This window comes from Erpetoichthys calabaricus, chromosome 12 (genome assembly GCF_900747795.2).
Source record: "Erpetoichthys calabaricus chromosome 12, fErpCal1.3, whole genome shotgun sequence".
Classification (NCBI taxonomy): Eukaryota; Metazoa; Chordata; class Cladistia; order Polypteriformes; family Polypteridae; genus Erpetoichthys; species Erpetoichthys calabaricus.
In genome coordinates, this window is record NC_041405.2 from 89,548,919 (window position 1) to 89,562,412 (window position 13,494).

General features: G+C 36.4%; 1 protein-coding gene across 6 annotated transcripts in view; it reads left to right on the plus strand.

Annotated features, from left to right (window-relative positions):
- Positions 1-13,494, plus strand: part of dlg3 (discs, large homolog 3 (Drosophila)) — a 380,072-nt gene that overhangs the window by 361,447 nt on the left and 5,131 nt on the right. For 5 of the 6 annotated variants that reach the window (XM_051934943.1, XM_028815836.2, XM_051934945.1 and 2 more), the window contains 6 exons: positions 3,916-3,957; positions 4,464-4,514; positions 6,392-6,493; positions 6,581-6,753; positions 10,357-10,466; positions 10,635-10,726. In XM_051934943.1, coding sequence (XP_051790903.1) covers positions 3,916-3,957; positions 4,464-4,514; positions 6,392-6,493; positions 6,581-6,753; positions 10,357-10,466; positions 10,635-10,726 — 570 coding nt within the window. Of the gene's footprint in view, positions 1-3,226; positions 3,273-3,915; positions 3,958-4,463; positions 4,515-6,391; positions 6,494-6,580; positions 6,754-10,356; positions 10,467-10,634; positions 10,727-13,494 lie in introns of all 6 variants that reach the window. The other variant, XM_028815838.2, reaches the window with a different exon arrangement.

The following is a 13,494-nucleotide window of genomic DNA, read 5'->3' on the forward strand; positions in this document are numbered from 1 at the left end:
TTAAAGCATCTATTTGTGGTGTCTGTAATGTATCCAGAAATGCATTGGATTGTGTGTTGTCTTCTTTGAACTCAGTAGAATATAAGGATTTATAATAATCTCTAAATGTGTGCATTATATTTTTATGGTCAATGATTTATAGTTACTTTTTACTCCTGTTTTTCTCACATATTATTTGGCCATCAAAAGTAATTGATCGACGTGCAGTCCCGCATGAGTGCAGTACTGACTTTTCACTCAGAACTATCGATACTATAAAAAGGATAATACCATTATATTTTTGGAATTTTGGTATTGAATTGGTACTGAAACTTCACTTGAGTTCAATCATGGCTGACTTTTTTTTTTTCTGTCACATCTTGCAGTTAGTATATCTTTACTCTTCTTACCCATTAATAGACTTCCACAATGCTGACATATTGTGGGATTGGATTTTTAATTTCTTTACATTCGTGTCTCAGCTGGATTTGTACTAATATTTGCCCTACTTGCATATATATATATTTATATATATATATATATATATATATATATATATATATATATATATATATATATTAAAGTAACAGTAAATATCCATTACATATTTAAAATTTAATGTTTGTTATTGACACTATTAAATTGTGGTTATGTGGTTCTTGATTTAACCTAGCATACGTATAGGTGGTAATCATAATGAATATACAAAAGTTTGAACTTTGTAAGCCACTTTTATGAAGGAGTATTAAAAAAAAAATCAGATTCTAAGCTTATTCTTTTTGTCAAGGTGCTCACAATTATTAAAAATTTATAGCTGTATTTGCTTTTATTGACTAGAAAGAATGGTGATTAAAAAGACGAGACCCGTTTGGCTTGTTTATTATCATCAGCCATCAGTTTCTAATTTTTTGAATACAGACAATGAATAATTCTTTCTTTCCTGGTACTTTGGATTATCTAGATCAGAGATAATTGGGATATAGGGCAAAGGTGACACTGTCACAAAGGACAATAAAATCCTCACAATACTACCAAAAAGCAGAGTACTGCTTAATTAAAACTTCTATAGACGTGCCAGTTGAATTCTGAACAACTGTTATGGACAAGTGAAATAAATGTAAATGTCTACTAAAGTAATGGCAAGGAAAAGGTATTGAGAAAGGAATGAAACATGGGTGGAGGTATCGTCATGATCTGGGATTCCGCAGCTGCCCTTCATTGATGCTTTCAGTTATATAGTACAATCCCTCTTAACTGGCCACCTCGGGACTGGACCCATGGCCGGTTGCCGTTTTTGCCGGTTAATCTGACACATACCTTTTTTCATGTAGAAAAATATTTCAAAGGTATGTACTGTACCTCTTCAACATTCCTGAAGAAACCATACCCAGAAGGCTTCATCCACGATTTCGCACACGGGTTGTTTTCTTGTACAACGACTGGACAGTGACAGTGTGGTATAGCGGGTCCACAGCTCAAGTGAAAAAGGCCACTTTTTAAATAAATCGCCACACTCGTGGCTTAGTGAGTATGTGTGGCCGATCGATTCCCGGGGAATTCGTGATGCGGGCGGTCCTATCTTAAGTGCACAGGTGAGGAGTTGTCCACATCCTTAATTGTTCCCGGGAACTGTTAATTGCCACATCTGATCCACGTCCCCAAGATAAATAGAAGCTCGAGGTGGCTAGAGGAAGAACAGGAAAGAACGGGAGGTTAATGGAGAAGGAAATGGATAGAGGAAAGCTGGTGCAGGAGAGCAAGCGATTGAGAGCAGATTCGATGGAGCAAAGGCAGGCAGCTGGGAGGTGAACCCCTGGCTGATGAGTGTTTGGCCGACACTCGGTGGGGCTGAAGAAAGCGGAGCTGCAGTGACCGGTATTGAAGATGACTGGCAGTCATGGAGGCATTGGGCTGGTTTAGCCCCAGCATGAGCGCCCTGGCCGCTGGGAAAAGAACCCAAGCCTCTGTTCGGATGGAGCCCGACGTAGCAAGGCATCGGAGTGCTATAGGACCAGTGTGGAAGGCAGCTGCACCTGCAGGTAGGGAGATTCCCCTGTTGTGAAGCCCGATGGGAGAAGCAGGGGAGCTGCCAGGTAGAAAGAAGGCGGCACCGTGGAAAATTCATAAAGGAATATGTAAATGGAAATCACTCTGAGCGTAGGAGCCCTCTCGCCTTCCAGGAAAGAAGGAAGTGCATACATATAATATAAAGAAGAACTCGGGATACTTTTTTTTTTTTTTTTAAATTTTAATTTAACAGGCCAGTCAATGTGAGGCCAGTTAAGAGGGATTGTACTGTATGTGTTTAGATTCACTTGCTGGCACTTAATGATGCAGAACGATCCCAGACACATTGCTAGCAATATCCAAGTGTTCATGGTTGGGGGGATTGAAAATTCCTAGACAGACAAAGCCATTCCACAGGTTCATTGCTAATCATGCTAAAGTTTTATTTGCTGTAAAAGAGAATGAAGTTCACCCCAGCAAATCAAATAACAGCTATAGCAAGGGTTTCACAATAGAACACACCAAGCCTCTGGCAATATTGATGAGTCAGGGTCTTGATGTACTTGTTGGGTTGGAAAGAATTACAACCAAAAAACAAGTTCTACATTTTGTCCCTTAACCTTAATGTTTAACTGCAATGGGGCAGTGTGTAACAAAAGTTGTATATAGTAATTCTAAAATATTAGTGTATGTTTATAGAAATAGTTGAGGAAAAAATGTACATTGCATAGTTGTACTGCATTTTATATTGTAATCCTATTATGAAGCAAATGTTACAGCCTCCATAAATACAGGGCCAAATATGTTAAAAAATTGTTACGTGACCAATGCGTTTTGGGCTTGGACTAAGTGAATCTGTCTTTTCCTCTTACTGTCTTTTAGTGGTCCACTATTCTGTTTATGCTGATTCTTATTTTAAAGTAGAAATGACTATAATCTTATGATGTCTTGAGCTTCCTGAAAAATACCTGTACATAAAATACTGAAGCAAACTAACCCTATTATCACAATGAAATCCTATTATTTCTTTGCAACTTGTTGGTGTTTCCCAATTGAATTATAACACACCACACTTATTTGACTCAAGTTTTGGATGGATATTCTGTCAAAATATACTGTTCTCTTAATACTAAACAGATCTGTCAGCTTTCTTTTCTTAGTTCACTGCACGCACTAACCTTCACTTCGTCTTTACTGTTCTGTTTTTTTCCTTTCCTGCTTTCGATGTCTGGAAAATCAGGACTTCCCAGGGTTAAGCGATGACTATTATGGAGCAAAGAGTCTGAGTAAGTGTGGTGTTCCCATACAGCTGTCCCCCTTGGTATTGAGAAGTATTTTTGAAGTTTGACATAATACCATAAATTAAATGATCAGTTAAGGGAAATAACTGTTATAAAACTATACTACTGAAAATGATTTTAACCACACATGTAATATAAAACAATCTCAGCATTTGCCAGAATTAACCAATAAACTGCAGACTATAGTGTGTTTGTTGTTTTTTTTTTTTTTTATATATATATATATAAAGATAACAATAGCATACCTCAGGAAATCCATCTGTATAGCACTGAACACTGATAGAGGAAGCAATTCATTTCCTATTGCTGTCACTCTTGATTTGTGTGTTGACTTGTGGAACACAAAGAAACAGAAGGTGCTTTAAACACTAACAAAATGCATCTTCTGCCAGTCTTTCACTGTGTTGTATTGTTTTTATTATTATTGAGTGTTCAAAGGTGGTAACTGTAGGTCAGGTTGATAGATGATAGATTTTTATTTTATTTTATTTTTTAACACCAGTCCTCTCACTTGTGCTGCTTGGATATTATTAGAGAATAGTTTCCTTTCAAAGTAATTAAGATTGCCTTATTGTGAGGAGAACTTTTAAAGACAGTGACTCTTACTGAAATTCTCTTTTTCCACCAGAATGTGTGACCTCCAACACTAGTGACAGTGAAAGCAGCTCCAGTAAGTGGTTATTTTTTCATAGCTTCTGCTCTGAAATTCAAATCTGCCTTTAAAGAGTTAAAATCACAGCCTTTTTTGTTTTCTTTTTTTTTTCTTTTTAGAATTGCTGTGCCTTTCACGTTTAAATTAGTTTCCCTTAATAATATTACAGAGCAGAAATTGAGCAAATATAAAGACAGAGTCTTAGAAGTGTTCTTTAAGACACTCTGTCTTATCTGTAGTGATTCTATAGACAAATCTTTTTTTATTTATTTACCACTATAGGATAATGGAGCAGATAAATTACATATCATTACTGAAATATAATTGTATAATTAACCCAAAGTAATCCTGGATCCAAGCAACAACATTTTTGGGCTGATGTGGGAATATTAGTAAGAAAATAAACTTGTGGTGTAATGTGACGTGATGTGGCATTGTTGTGACGTGTGTGCACCTTTTTCAATACTTTTTTGTATTTTAATTCCCAGTGCCTTTTTTCTTTTTGTCATCTTTTCCAATTTTAGAGGGACAGGAAGATACAATTCTTTCTTATGAACCAGTAATAAGGCAGGAAAGTAAGTCATTACTTGAGCATTATTTGCTTTAACTAGACTACATATTCCAAATCCTGGTCTGTGTTAGTTGAAATTAAATCAGCCTTTTGATAATGGAAATATGTACTGTTAATGTTTTTTCTGAATGTGAGGGGGGTTAAACAAATAAAAGTAACATTGAAGCCATATTGTAAATAATGCTTCTTTATGTTTTGATGCTGTGTAGCACTGGATCATCAAAGTAATTTTGTGATTTTAGTTCTTAATATATCAGTAAATTCCAGACAAATGATTGATGTTTGTAAAAATAAAGTTGTACTATGTTATACATAGTTTTTCAAAAGTCACTGACTGATCCCAAAAGCTTTATAGTAATAATGCAATCTGATTTAAAGCTTTCCAAATGTGTGAGAATCAAAGTAGTTCCTGTCTAACACAACTAAAAGTGCTGATGAAAACTTTGGTGACCTGCTTATATTAAATCATATTTATAATGTTTTACAAATTTCAAGACCATAACTGAACATCGTTATATTTAAAGAGACATTAAATTTTAATTACAGTACAAAAAATCTCCTCCAGAGTCCTCAAGATTTTTAAACTGTGACCCAAGAGGAACATTCTTAAGCAGCTAGAATATCTGTTGCATGCACTCTGCAGAGTACTTGCATTTAGAGTGGGCATTCTTGTTTCAAGCCTTGAGGCAAATCATCATTAAAAATAAAGTACTGTCACATTACTCTGTGATGTCAGTCTGTATGTGCAATGACACCTTAACAGTAGTACAAACTCTTTCTCCACTATGCTTTATCTAAAACTAGTTATCCCCCATGGCTCTGCCCATGTAAGTAGTGAAACAGGACAAACTTCAAAAATCAATAAAAAAATAATAATAATTCTGGCCAAGTGGAAATTCGATACGCTCCAACGTCAAACATTGGCACTGTATCTGATCGTGTTCAGCTCTGACGGGAGAGTCCCCCGTATGGCAGTCAGCAGCTACCCTCTTTAAAACATCAAATGTTACTCCTTAACAGTCTGTAGATGATGATGTCTGTTGAACAAACAGGTAGTGCTAGCTAAGTGGGGACAACGTAGGCTCCAACACGTGATGAGAGATAGACCGACTCGAATGGAGGCAGGCACAGGAGTCAGGAGGGCCCGCAGCGTCTCTCTTGGATTTGCATAAATAAATCAGTAACGCAAGTGAACTATGACACTTAGTGTAACAAGAAAAGTTGCAAAATCAACTGGAATGTTCAAGCAAATTATAGAAAAACACCTGATCTAAATCCGTAGTTCTCTTGTGAAAGGCAGACAGACATACAGACAAACATTGGATTTTAGATAGATAGAGATGTGGGTAGCTCCTGTGTAGAATTAAGAAATGACAATAGCTACGAAATACATTACCTTTTAATAGTTAAGTATTTCTTGGCTATTCTTTCAACACCCTGTTTAACCCATGGCCTGACAAATTCTACCTGGTGTTGGAGCATGTGGAGGGATTAGTGCTGTCTAGCAAGGCCACACATTGTGTTGGAATTAATGCTGCATAACACTGCCAGTTATTTTTACATTTTAGTACTGCAAGGAATGGAATGGCATGCATAATGAATTTGCATGTGAATGCACATATTATATACATTCTTGCTGGCAACAGTACAACTGGCGAGTATGCAATAAAGAGGTTATACAACTAACATTTGATTGTTAAAACACATTGATGTTTACAATTCTCTTGCTAATAAGAACAGAAAAAAAATAAAGTATTATGATTTCTCATTTTGCCCCATTCTAGCCTCACAAACTGAATGTAATAGTTTATAAATTTGTTTGTTTAGTGAAGAGTTTAGTTTTCAGATTTCTGAGTTTTTATATGTACTTTATTTTTAAAGTTCACTACACAAGACCTGTGATTATTCTTGGACCAATGAAGGACAGGATAAATGATGACCTGATATCAGAATTTCCGCACAAGTTTGGCTCATGTGTACCACGTAAGTTTCCCAGATCCATATTATGAGGTATGAATTATAGTAAGGGTTTTGTATCTTTCACTAACTTTATTTTTTTACTTCCAACAGACACTACACGTCCAAGGCGCGAAAATGAAGTGGATGGCCAGGATTACCATTTTGTGATATCCAGAGAACAGATGGAGAAGGATATTCAAGAAAACAAGTTTATTGAAGCAGGACAGTTCAATGAGAACTTGTATGGGACAAGCATTCAGTCTGTGAGAGCTGTTGCAGAACGAGTGAGTTCTTTCTGTAACTGTTGGGATGATTTATACTACTTGAAAAATGTTGTATTTGGCCAAGTTTTGGTACAGAATCTCGTGAATGTGCTGTTATAGGTAGACTTGACAGTATAATTCAGTTAGGTGGTTGGATTGTGTCATCCCTAAGACTTTGATAAAGTCTTAATTTTATACCCAGTTATTGTTACATAACAAAAATTAGATTAAACAAGTTCATATCTAAAATAAATACAGGGGAATAAATACCAAGGAAGCCAAAGAACTATTGTATTTCTTTACAAAATAAATACTGAAAGTATATAAAGAGCGAATAATAGCAAGTAAGAATTTCACTGCATTTTGTACAAGTAACAACAGTACTACTATAGTGCTGCCACACAACAGTCCTTTCAGGAGTTAGCATATTCTATCTGTGCTTGTAAAGGTTTTGAAACCTCACTAGCCACTCTGCCGCTACATGAAGGATTAGAGATGGATATTGAGAAAACCAGTGTTAAATTGGTACTGGTTCCGGACTGGTCAGTACCAAAATATCAATAAGCTCCTGGAAAAATGGTACCACTATCAGTATTTTTGTAATGTTACTTCACTCTACTATTAGTGGCGTCTTTAAATTCCTAACTGTCCCCTAATGATGACGACACTGCAAGTGTCAAGCAATCACGTTTTAGTCTCGTAGCTACACGTTTTCATTTTGTGACCTCCAGTTATCATGACACAGGCTAAAGTGTTCAAAAGTGTGGGCTCAGTTTAGTAAATGATAATGCAGGTAAATTCATTATGTGTAAAAATGTACTGTAGTTGCATGTAAAGGGTGCAACACTAGAAATCTCTTGAAACACTTATGCAAAGTATAACATTACTTAAATGTAAAGCAGTGCAGTGTGTTTTGATTGCTTCAAGAAGGTGGCTGCTGAAATGTACTTGCACTACAGCCTCCCAGCTCCAGTGCTGCTGGAATTGGCCAAACTGAAAGTGCGACTGTCTAGACATCATAAAGTCAAGGTAATACTTGTTATCGTTATAAAAGTCAGTAGTTATTCACTCGGGTCTTACAAAGTGAGCATCAGTTTTTAACTTGTGTTCAGAGAGCATCAGTCAAGCAGTAGCCACTGCGTTGTCCGTGGATACCAGCACCCACATCCACCCTGTTCTCCATCGCTCCATGAAGAAAAATGATGAAGGAAAAAACAGCAAGATTTACAGATTTCCTTCAACACAGTGGAGTCATTGGTTTAGGTATGCATATCATAGATCGTTAACCTTAAGACTGGGTTTGTGATGTGATGTGACAGGTGCTACTGCTATGCAAACCGTATACTGTTTATACTTGCACATGTACTTTATGTTATCTGGAAGATTTCACCAAGTGGCAGTGTGAAATGTCACAACAACATTCGGCTTAGATGTGTTATGAATTGCCTGAAACATCCATTAAATTCGCAGGACACCTTGCCACAACATCTCTGAAAAGGATGGATGTTTAATGATTTACACCCATCAATCCAGGGACATGCCCATTCCATTTAGCATCAGGTGCAAAATGTAAAATGTAACATACATGCTTTAACACATTTTATCATCAAAGTGATATCAAGTATAAATCTAAGGATTCTAAATGTGCAGAGGGTTGGAATATCATAATTGTTTGTTCTGTGTGGCAATTGCTGTCTGCCACTGCACAGGGTTGCCAGAAGCACGTGTCAATTAACATTTGGGTCGGTATTTTAAGATGTAATTTACAACGTTCTACTTTAATGACAAAATAAACTAAGAGTTTAAAGTTGACATTTCCACTTTGATAACAAAATAGACCTTTCTTCATCAGTGTCCCTAATTTTTTTTCTCTGTGGCTCAAATAGGCTTCCCTACACTCTGATGCTGTTGCGAAGGTGCAAAAAAAATTATGTAATTATATTTAGAAAGCTTTAAAATTAAAAGTTAATACTGTTATTTATGTTAACTTATTTTATTAATTTGGATGGTAGCTAATGCAGGTCAGAGGTGAAGAAAAGAAAAAAGGGAACCAGGGAGTAATAACGTAGGTATCGGTAAAATTGTTGACAAGATAACTATATTCGAGCTTTTACCACAAGAAACTTGTTTTACATCAATGGTAAACTTCAACTAGAAGTTTATTGAACAAAGAGGTGATTCCAGAACAGAGTTAACTGTCGGGAGAGAATACATGGGTGTGCTGGTATTTGGACATACTGTGTCGAGGATGCCAAACCGGTGAGCTGTAGGCCACCGTTCGTAAAAGGCTGAACAAAGGAGACGTTGACTGGGCATTGGAGTTCGTCATCACTGTTGGATGTTGTTGCAGTTGACCAACAATCACAGCTAACTTGACAAGTGTCAATGACAGATAAGAGTGTCTGCTTGCTTCTGCTGGGAATAAGCAATTTCCGCATGCTCTGTTAGAGCGAAGAAGTCAGTCACCAAGTAAAGCCACAATCTATTTTTTTTTCTTTTTTGACAGCTTTGGTTTAATAAAGGGAATTTTACTTATTTTTTTCTTTAATCTTTCAGAGTAAGAACTGTGAAGTAAACACTGAAATTATTTTTCTAGACTTAAATCTACTGAATTTATGATTTTGTATGGCATGTTGGATGCATATATGTTAATCATAGTTCATGCAGTTAAACAGTTGAGTTCTTGTGTGTTTTTGATAGTAACTGACTTGTGGTAAATGTGGTTTAGTAACGGGGTGCAATTGATCGTAAAATTATGTAACTTATTGAGTTAACTGGCTAAAATATCTTTTTTGTCATAGTATGAGTTCAGCAGATGAATTTTAAATTATGAATTAGTCCATTAGATTATTAACATAGGTTTGTTCATTAAAAGATAGTGCCGAGTATAACAAGAAGGTCATGTTTAGATTTATTATTTGGGGGGGAAAAAAACGGAACTCTGGTTAGTTCTCTCATTAAAAGCTGAGGGGTGCTACGTAAGCAATGCAAAAATGAACAAAGTTATCTCAGTTGTAAAAAAGTTTACATTTCCCTTAAGCCCAGTTACCACCCCGATTCCAAGAGACGCATTATCTCACCACATAATTGAGAGTAGTATTGATAAGAGAACCAATAAGGATCTGTATCGATAAGCAGTATCAGTGTCAATATCGGTATCGATAAAATCCTAATGATACCCATCCTTATGAAGGATTGTACTCTGCAATGGACTGGCGTCTCATGTTGGTTTTAAATCCAGAGCTGCCAAGATTGATTTTCCTTCAGTGACCAAACAGGCTCAGAAATCTGAATTACATTTTGTACAGCTTGGCCTTTTCATGCAGCAAATGTAAAACCATGTACTTAGTATATAATTATCCTTTAATTTAATTGTGCAAAATTAGATTTATTTATAGAAGCTCCACATTTACTACATATTCACTGGTTTTGGTACTGTGGCTTCCATAAATTGTTTACCTTTGCAGAAAGCCACCAATGTTGTGAATAAGCTGCAGTTCTAATGGACAGAGATATTCTAAGAATATGTAGTTTGTTTGATTCCAGTCAAAATATATACTTTGAATAGTAATGTCTCCATAAGCTTAACCTGCACCTTTCAAGCAATTGTAATCCTTTTTACAGGGAAAGCACTGTATCCTGGATGTGTCTGGGAATGCTATAAAGCGATTACAACAAGCACAACTTTATCCAATTGCCATTTTCATCAAGCCAAAATCAATTGAAGCCCTTATGTAAGTACTGGGAAAGCTATGCAGCAATGCACCAGAGAACCGCGCTATCATGTACTGCTACTTTCATTGAAGGAAGTGCTTCTGCTGACTTACTTATTTTGTATACACTGTGTACCAATCATGTTGCAGTGAAAATGATTCATTTAACGGTGTATTTTTTTTAAATAGGGAAATGAATAAGAGACAGACGTACGAACAAGCCAATAAAGTTTTTGACAAAGCAGCAAAGCTTGAACAGGAGTTTGGGGAGTATTTTACAGGTATGTTAAATTTTACTGATGTATTAAATTTTGTGGTTCAGAGTTAGTAGTGCCTGTTTAATTTTTTTGGCAGCATTACTTGCAAACTGTTTATTCACTGATAGATGTACAACTACAATGTATAACTAAATGTTTTATGTGCACTTTAGTTTAAATTTATTAATTATAATAATTATTGATTTGCCCAATAGCTTATATACAGTATGCAGTACATATCCATGTAAATAATATGCATAACACAGTACATATATAGGATGTTCTTCTTCTTAAGTTTGCTTATGCTGGGAACATCCTCATAATAAATAAAACTTTATGACCAACACCTTCCTAACCCCACCTCATTACCTACCTCCCCCACACACTCACCTACCCCCCAACACCCCTCCCATCTAATTTTGCTATATATTGCCTTTGATTCTTGTATGTCTAATCATTATCCTCTGATGACGGCTCCTGACAGGAGCTGAAAGCTCAGGAATAAAAACTACTTTGATACGTGATTCATTCTCTCCCTTTGTGGATCTCCAACTACAAATATACAAACCATACCACAGACCTTCGCTTCCATATATATGTAGAAAGGTTTATAAGAGTGTGGGAAGGGTTTATAAAGCCTTAAAATATATATAAATAGTAAAATAAATATAAGTTGGTACTTCGTGGATTTTCACCTATCGCGGGGGGCTCTGGAACGTAACCCCTGTGATAGGTGAGGGATGACTGTATATATGTGTGTGTGTGTATATATATAATATATATATATATATATATATATATATATATATATATAATATTGTGTGTGTATAGTGGAACCTTGGTTTGCAAGTGTTTTGCAAGACGAGCTAAAAATTTTTAATAAATTTTGACTTGATAAACGCAAGGTCTTGCAATACGAGTAGTACGTATATGCTTTGTCTGCCAAGCGTCACGTGATCACAACTGAGACGATGGTGGTTCTCTCTCTCGCTGCGGAATTGTGGGCAATTGTCTCCCATTCTTGGGCTCAGTCGGCGTGCCTCACTCATATAGTCAACATCCATACGAGCGTCTACTGTTTACTATAGCATTGTGACCGTGTGTGTGTGTGTGTTGTAACGTGTGAGTCTCTGTCTTGCACCCCAAAACACGAAGCTGAGTCTCCGTACTTTAGCGACAACTGCTTTATTCAGCTTGAAACAGGAACAGCACAGTTATTTATTGTAGTGGGAACTGCCACTCTCCTATACACAGACACAGCAGTCAGGCAAGGTCGGGGCCAGGTTAGTGGCCAAGTAATACGGTGCCCTGCGCATTTATAATGTTCCTTGTATCACCCATCAATGGCAGGTGCTTATAGCATGTCCGCGATCTTTTCGGATTCGCTTTTACAGCGAACTGCTACAGCGCAGGGAGACTGCGATTGCTTTGGGACGCTCTTCCATGTGTGGTCCCGTTGGGTGGAATCCCACAAGAGTTTAGAAACTCACTCACACCAGCCATGATTCTTTTCAAAGGTAAAGTGCAGGTTAATTTTGTTTTATGTATTTTTACTTTACATTTTGAATTAATCATTTTTATATGAATAGTTTTGGGTTGGGGAACAAATCATCCGAGTTTCCATTATTTCTTATGGGGAAATTCACTTTGATATATGAGTGCTTTGGATTGCGAGGACGTTTCCTGAATGAATATATATATAATGTATTTGTCTATTTATAAAACTGAAGCTGGCAACTCTAATTTTTCAATCCATTTTGAATTTATACATTATAAAAAACAAAAATAAATGTGTAGGATTGTACATCTAGTGCAGTAGGTATCTGCTAAGAAAGGACATTTCAATATTTAGGAGTAAAACTAAATACCCCAAAATCTTAAAAATACTTTGACTGATTTGATTAAAATTTTGTGACATTATAGAAAAAAGTAAATTATTTGAACAGTGTTTTGTCAATACCCTTCTTGTTTATTAATATTATGCTAATACACCTGCTCTTAGAGGTAGCTTTATACAAACAAAGGCCATGGCAAGAAGTGATAGACAGTACTACTACCCAATATGTGCTGTCCTGAACGGGGGGGAGACGCAATCACGTTTGGGATATACAACGAGGTATGAAATAGAAGGAGAAAGTTTGGCGAAGCTCAGTGGTTGGCAAATGATGTAAAACTTGAGGTCCAATGCCACGTGCTATAGTTCTGAGAGTAGGTGTTGCTTCTCTAGAAGCAAAAAAAGGAAGGAAAAACAAAGCAGAGGCATATAAGTTGTGTTGTCAGATGCAAGACAATGGAGACCGGCAGCATATATAATTTTAAACTTCAGTCTCCCCAGAGCTTCTGCACTGTAATATACATTTTGCATGTACAGACTATGAACGGGAACACCCACCTGAATGGCAATGCCCTCTCCAAAATTCTTTACATATACATTTGCATCTGAGGGACCTCCGATCACTTAAATAGGCTCTAAATAATAGTACCATCAGTTGTTTTTTTTGTCTCCCCCCCCTTTAATCAGTAGAGAAAACATCCCCACAAGCAAAACCTTTCAGTTCATTACATGTATCACCTAAACGTGAACCTTCTAAACAACATTGCTGTTTTGTAACATGTTAATGTTGAACACTGTTCAGCTGCCTGTTGCTATGTAAAAAACATACAAGCTTGGACATACAAATGATGAAAAAATGAAAAGAAATACTTGAGTGAATGACAAAAACAAGTGAAAATTGTAAACCTTTAGTAATGATGATGATGATAATATATACTTAAATGTCATATTATTCCTA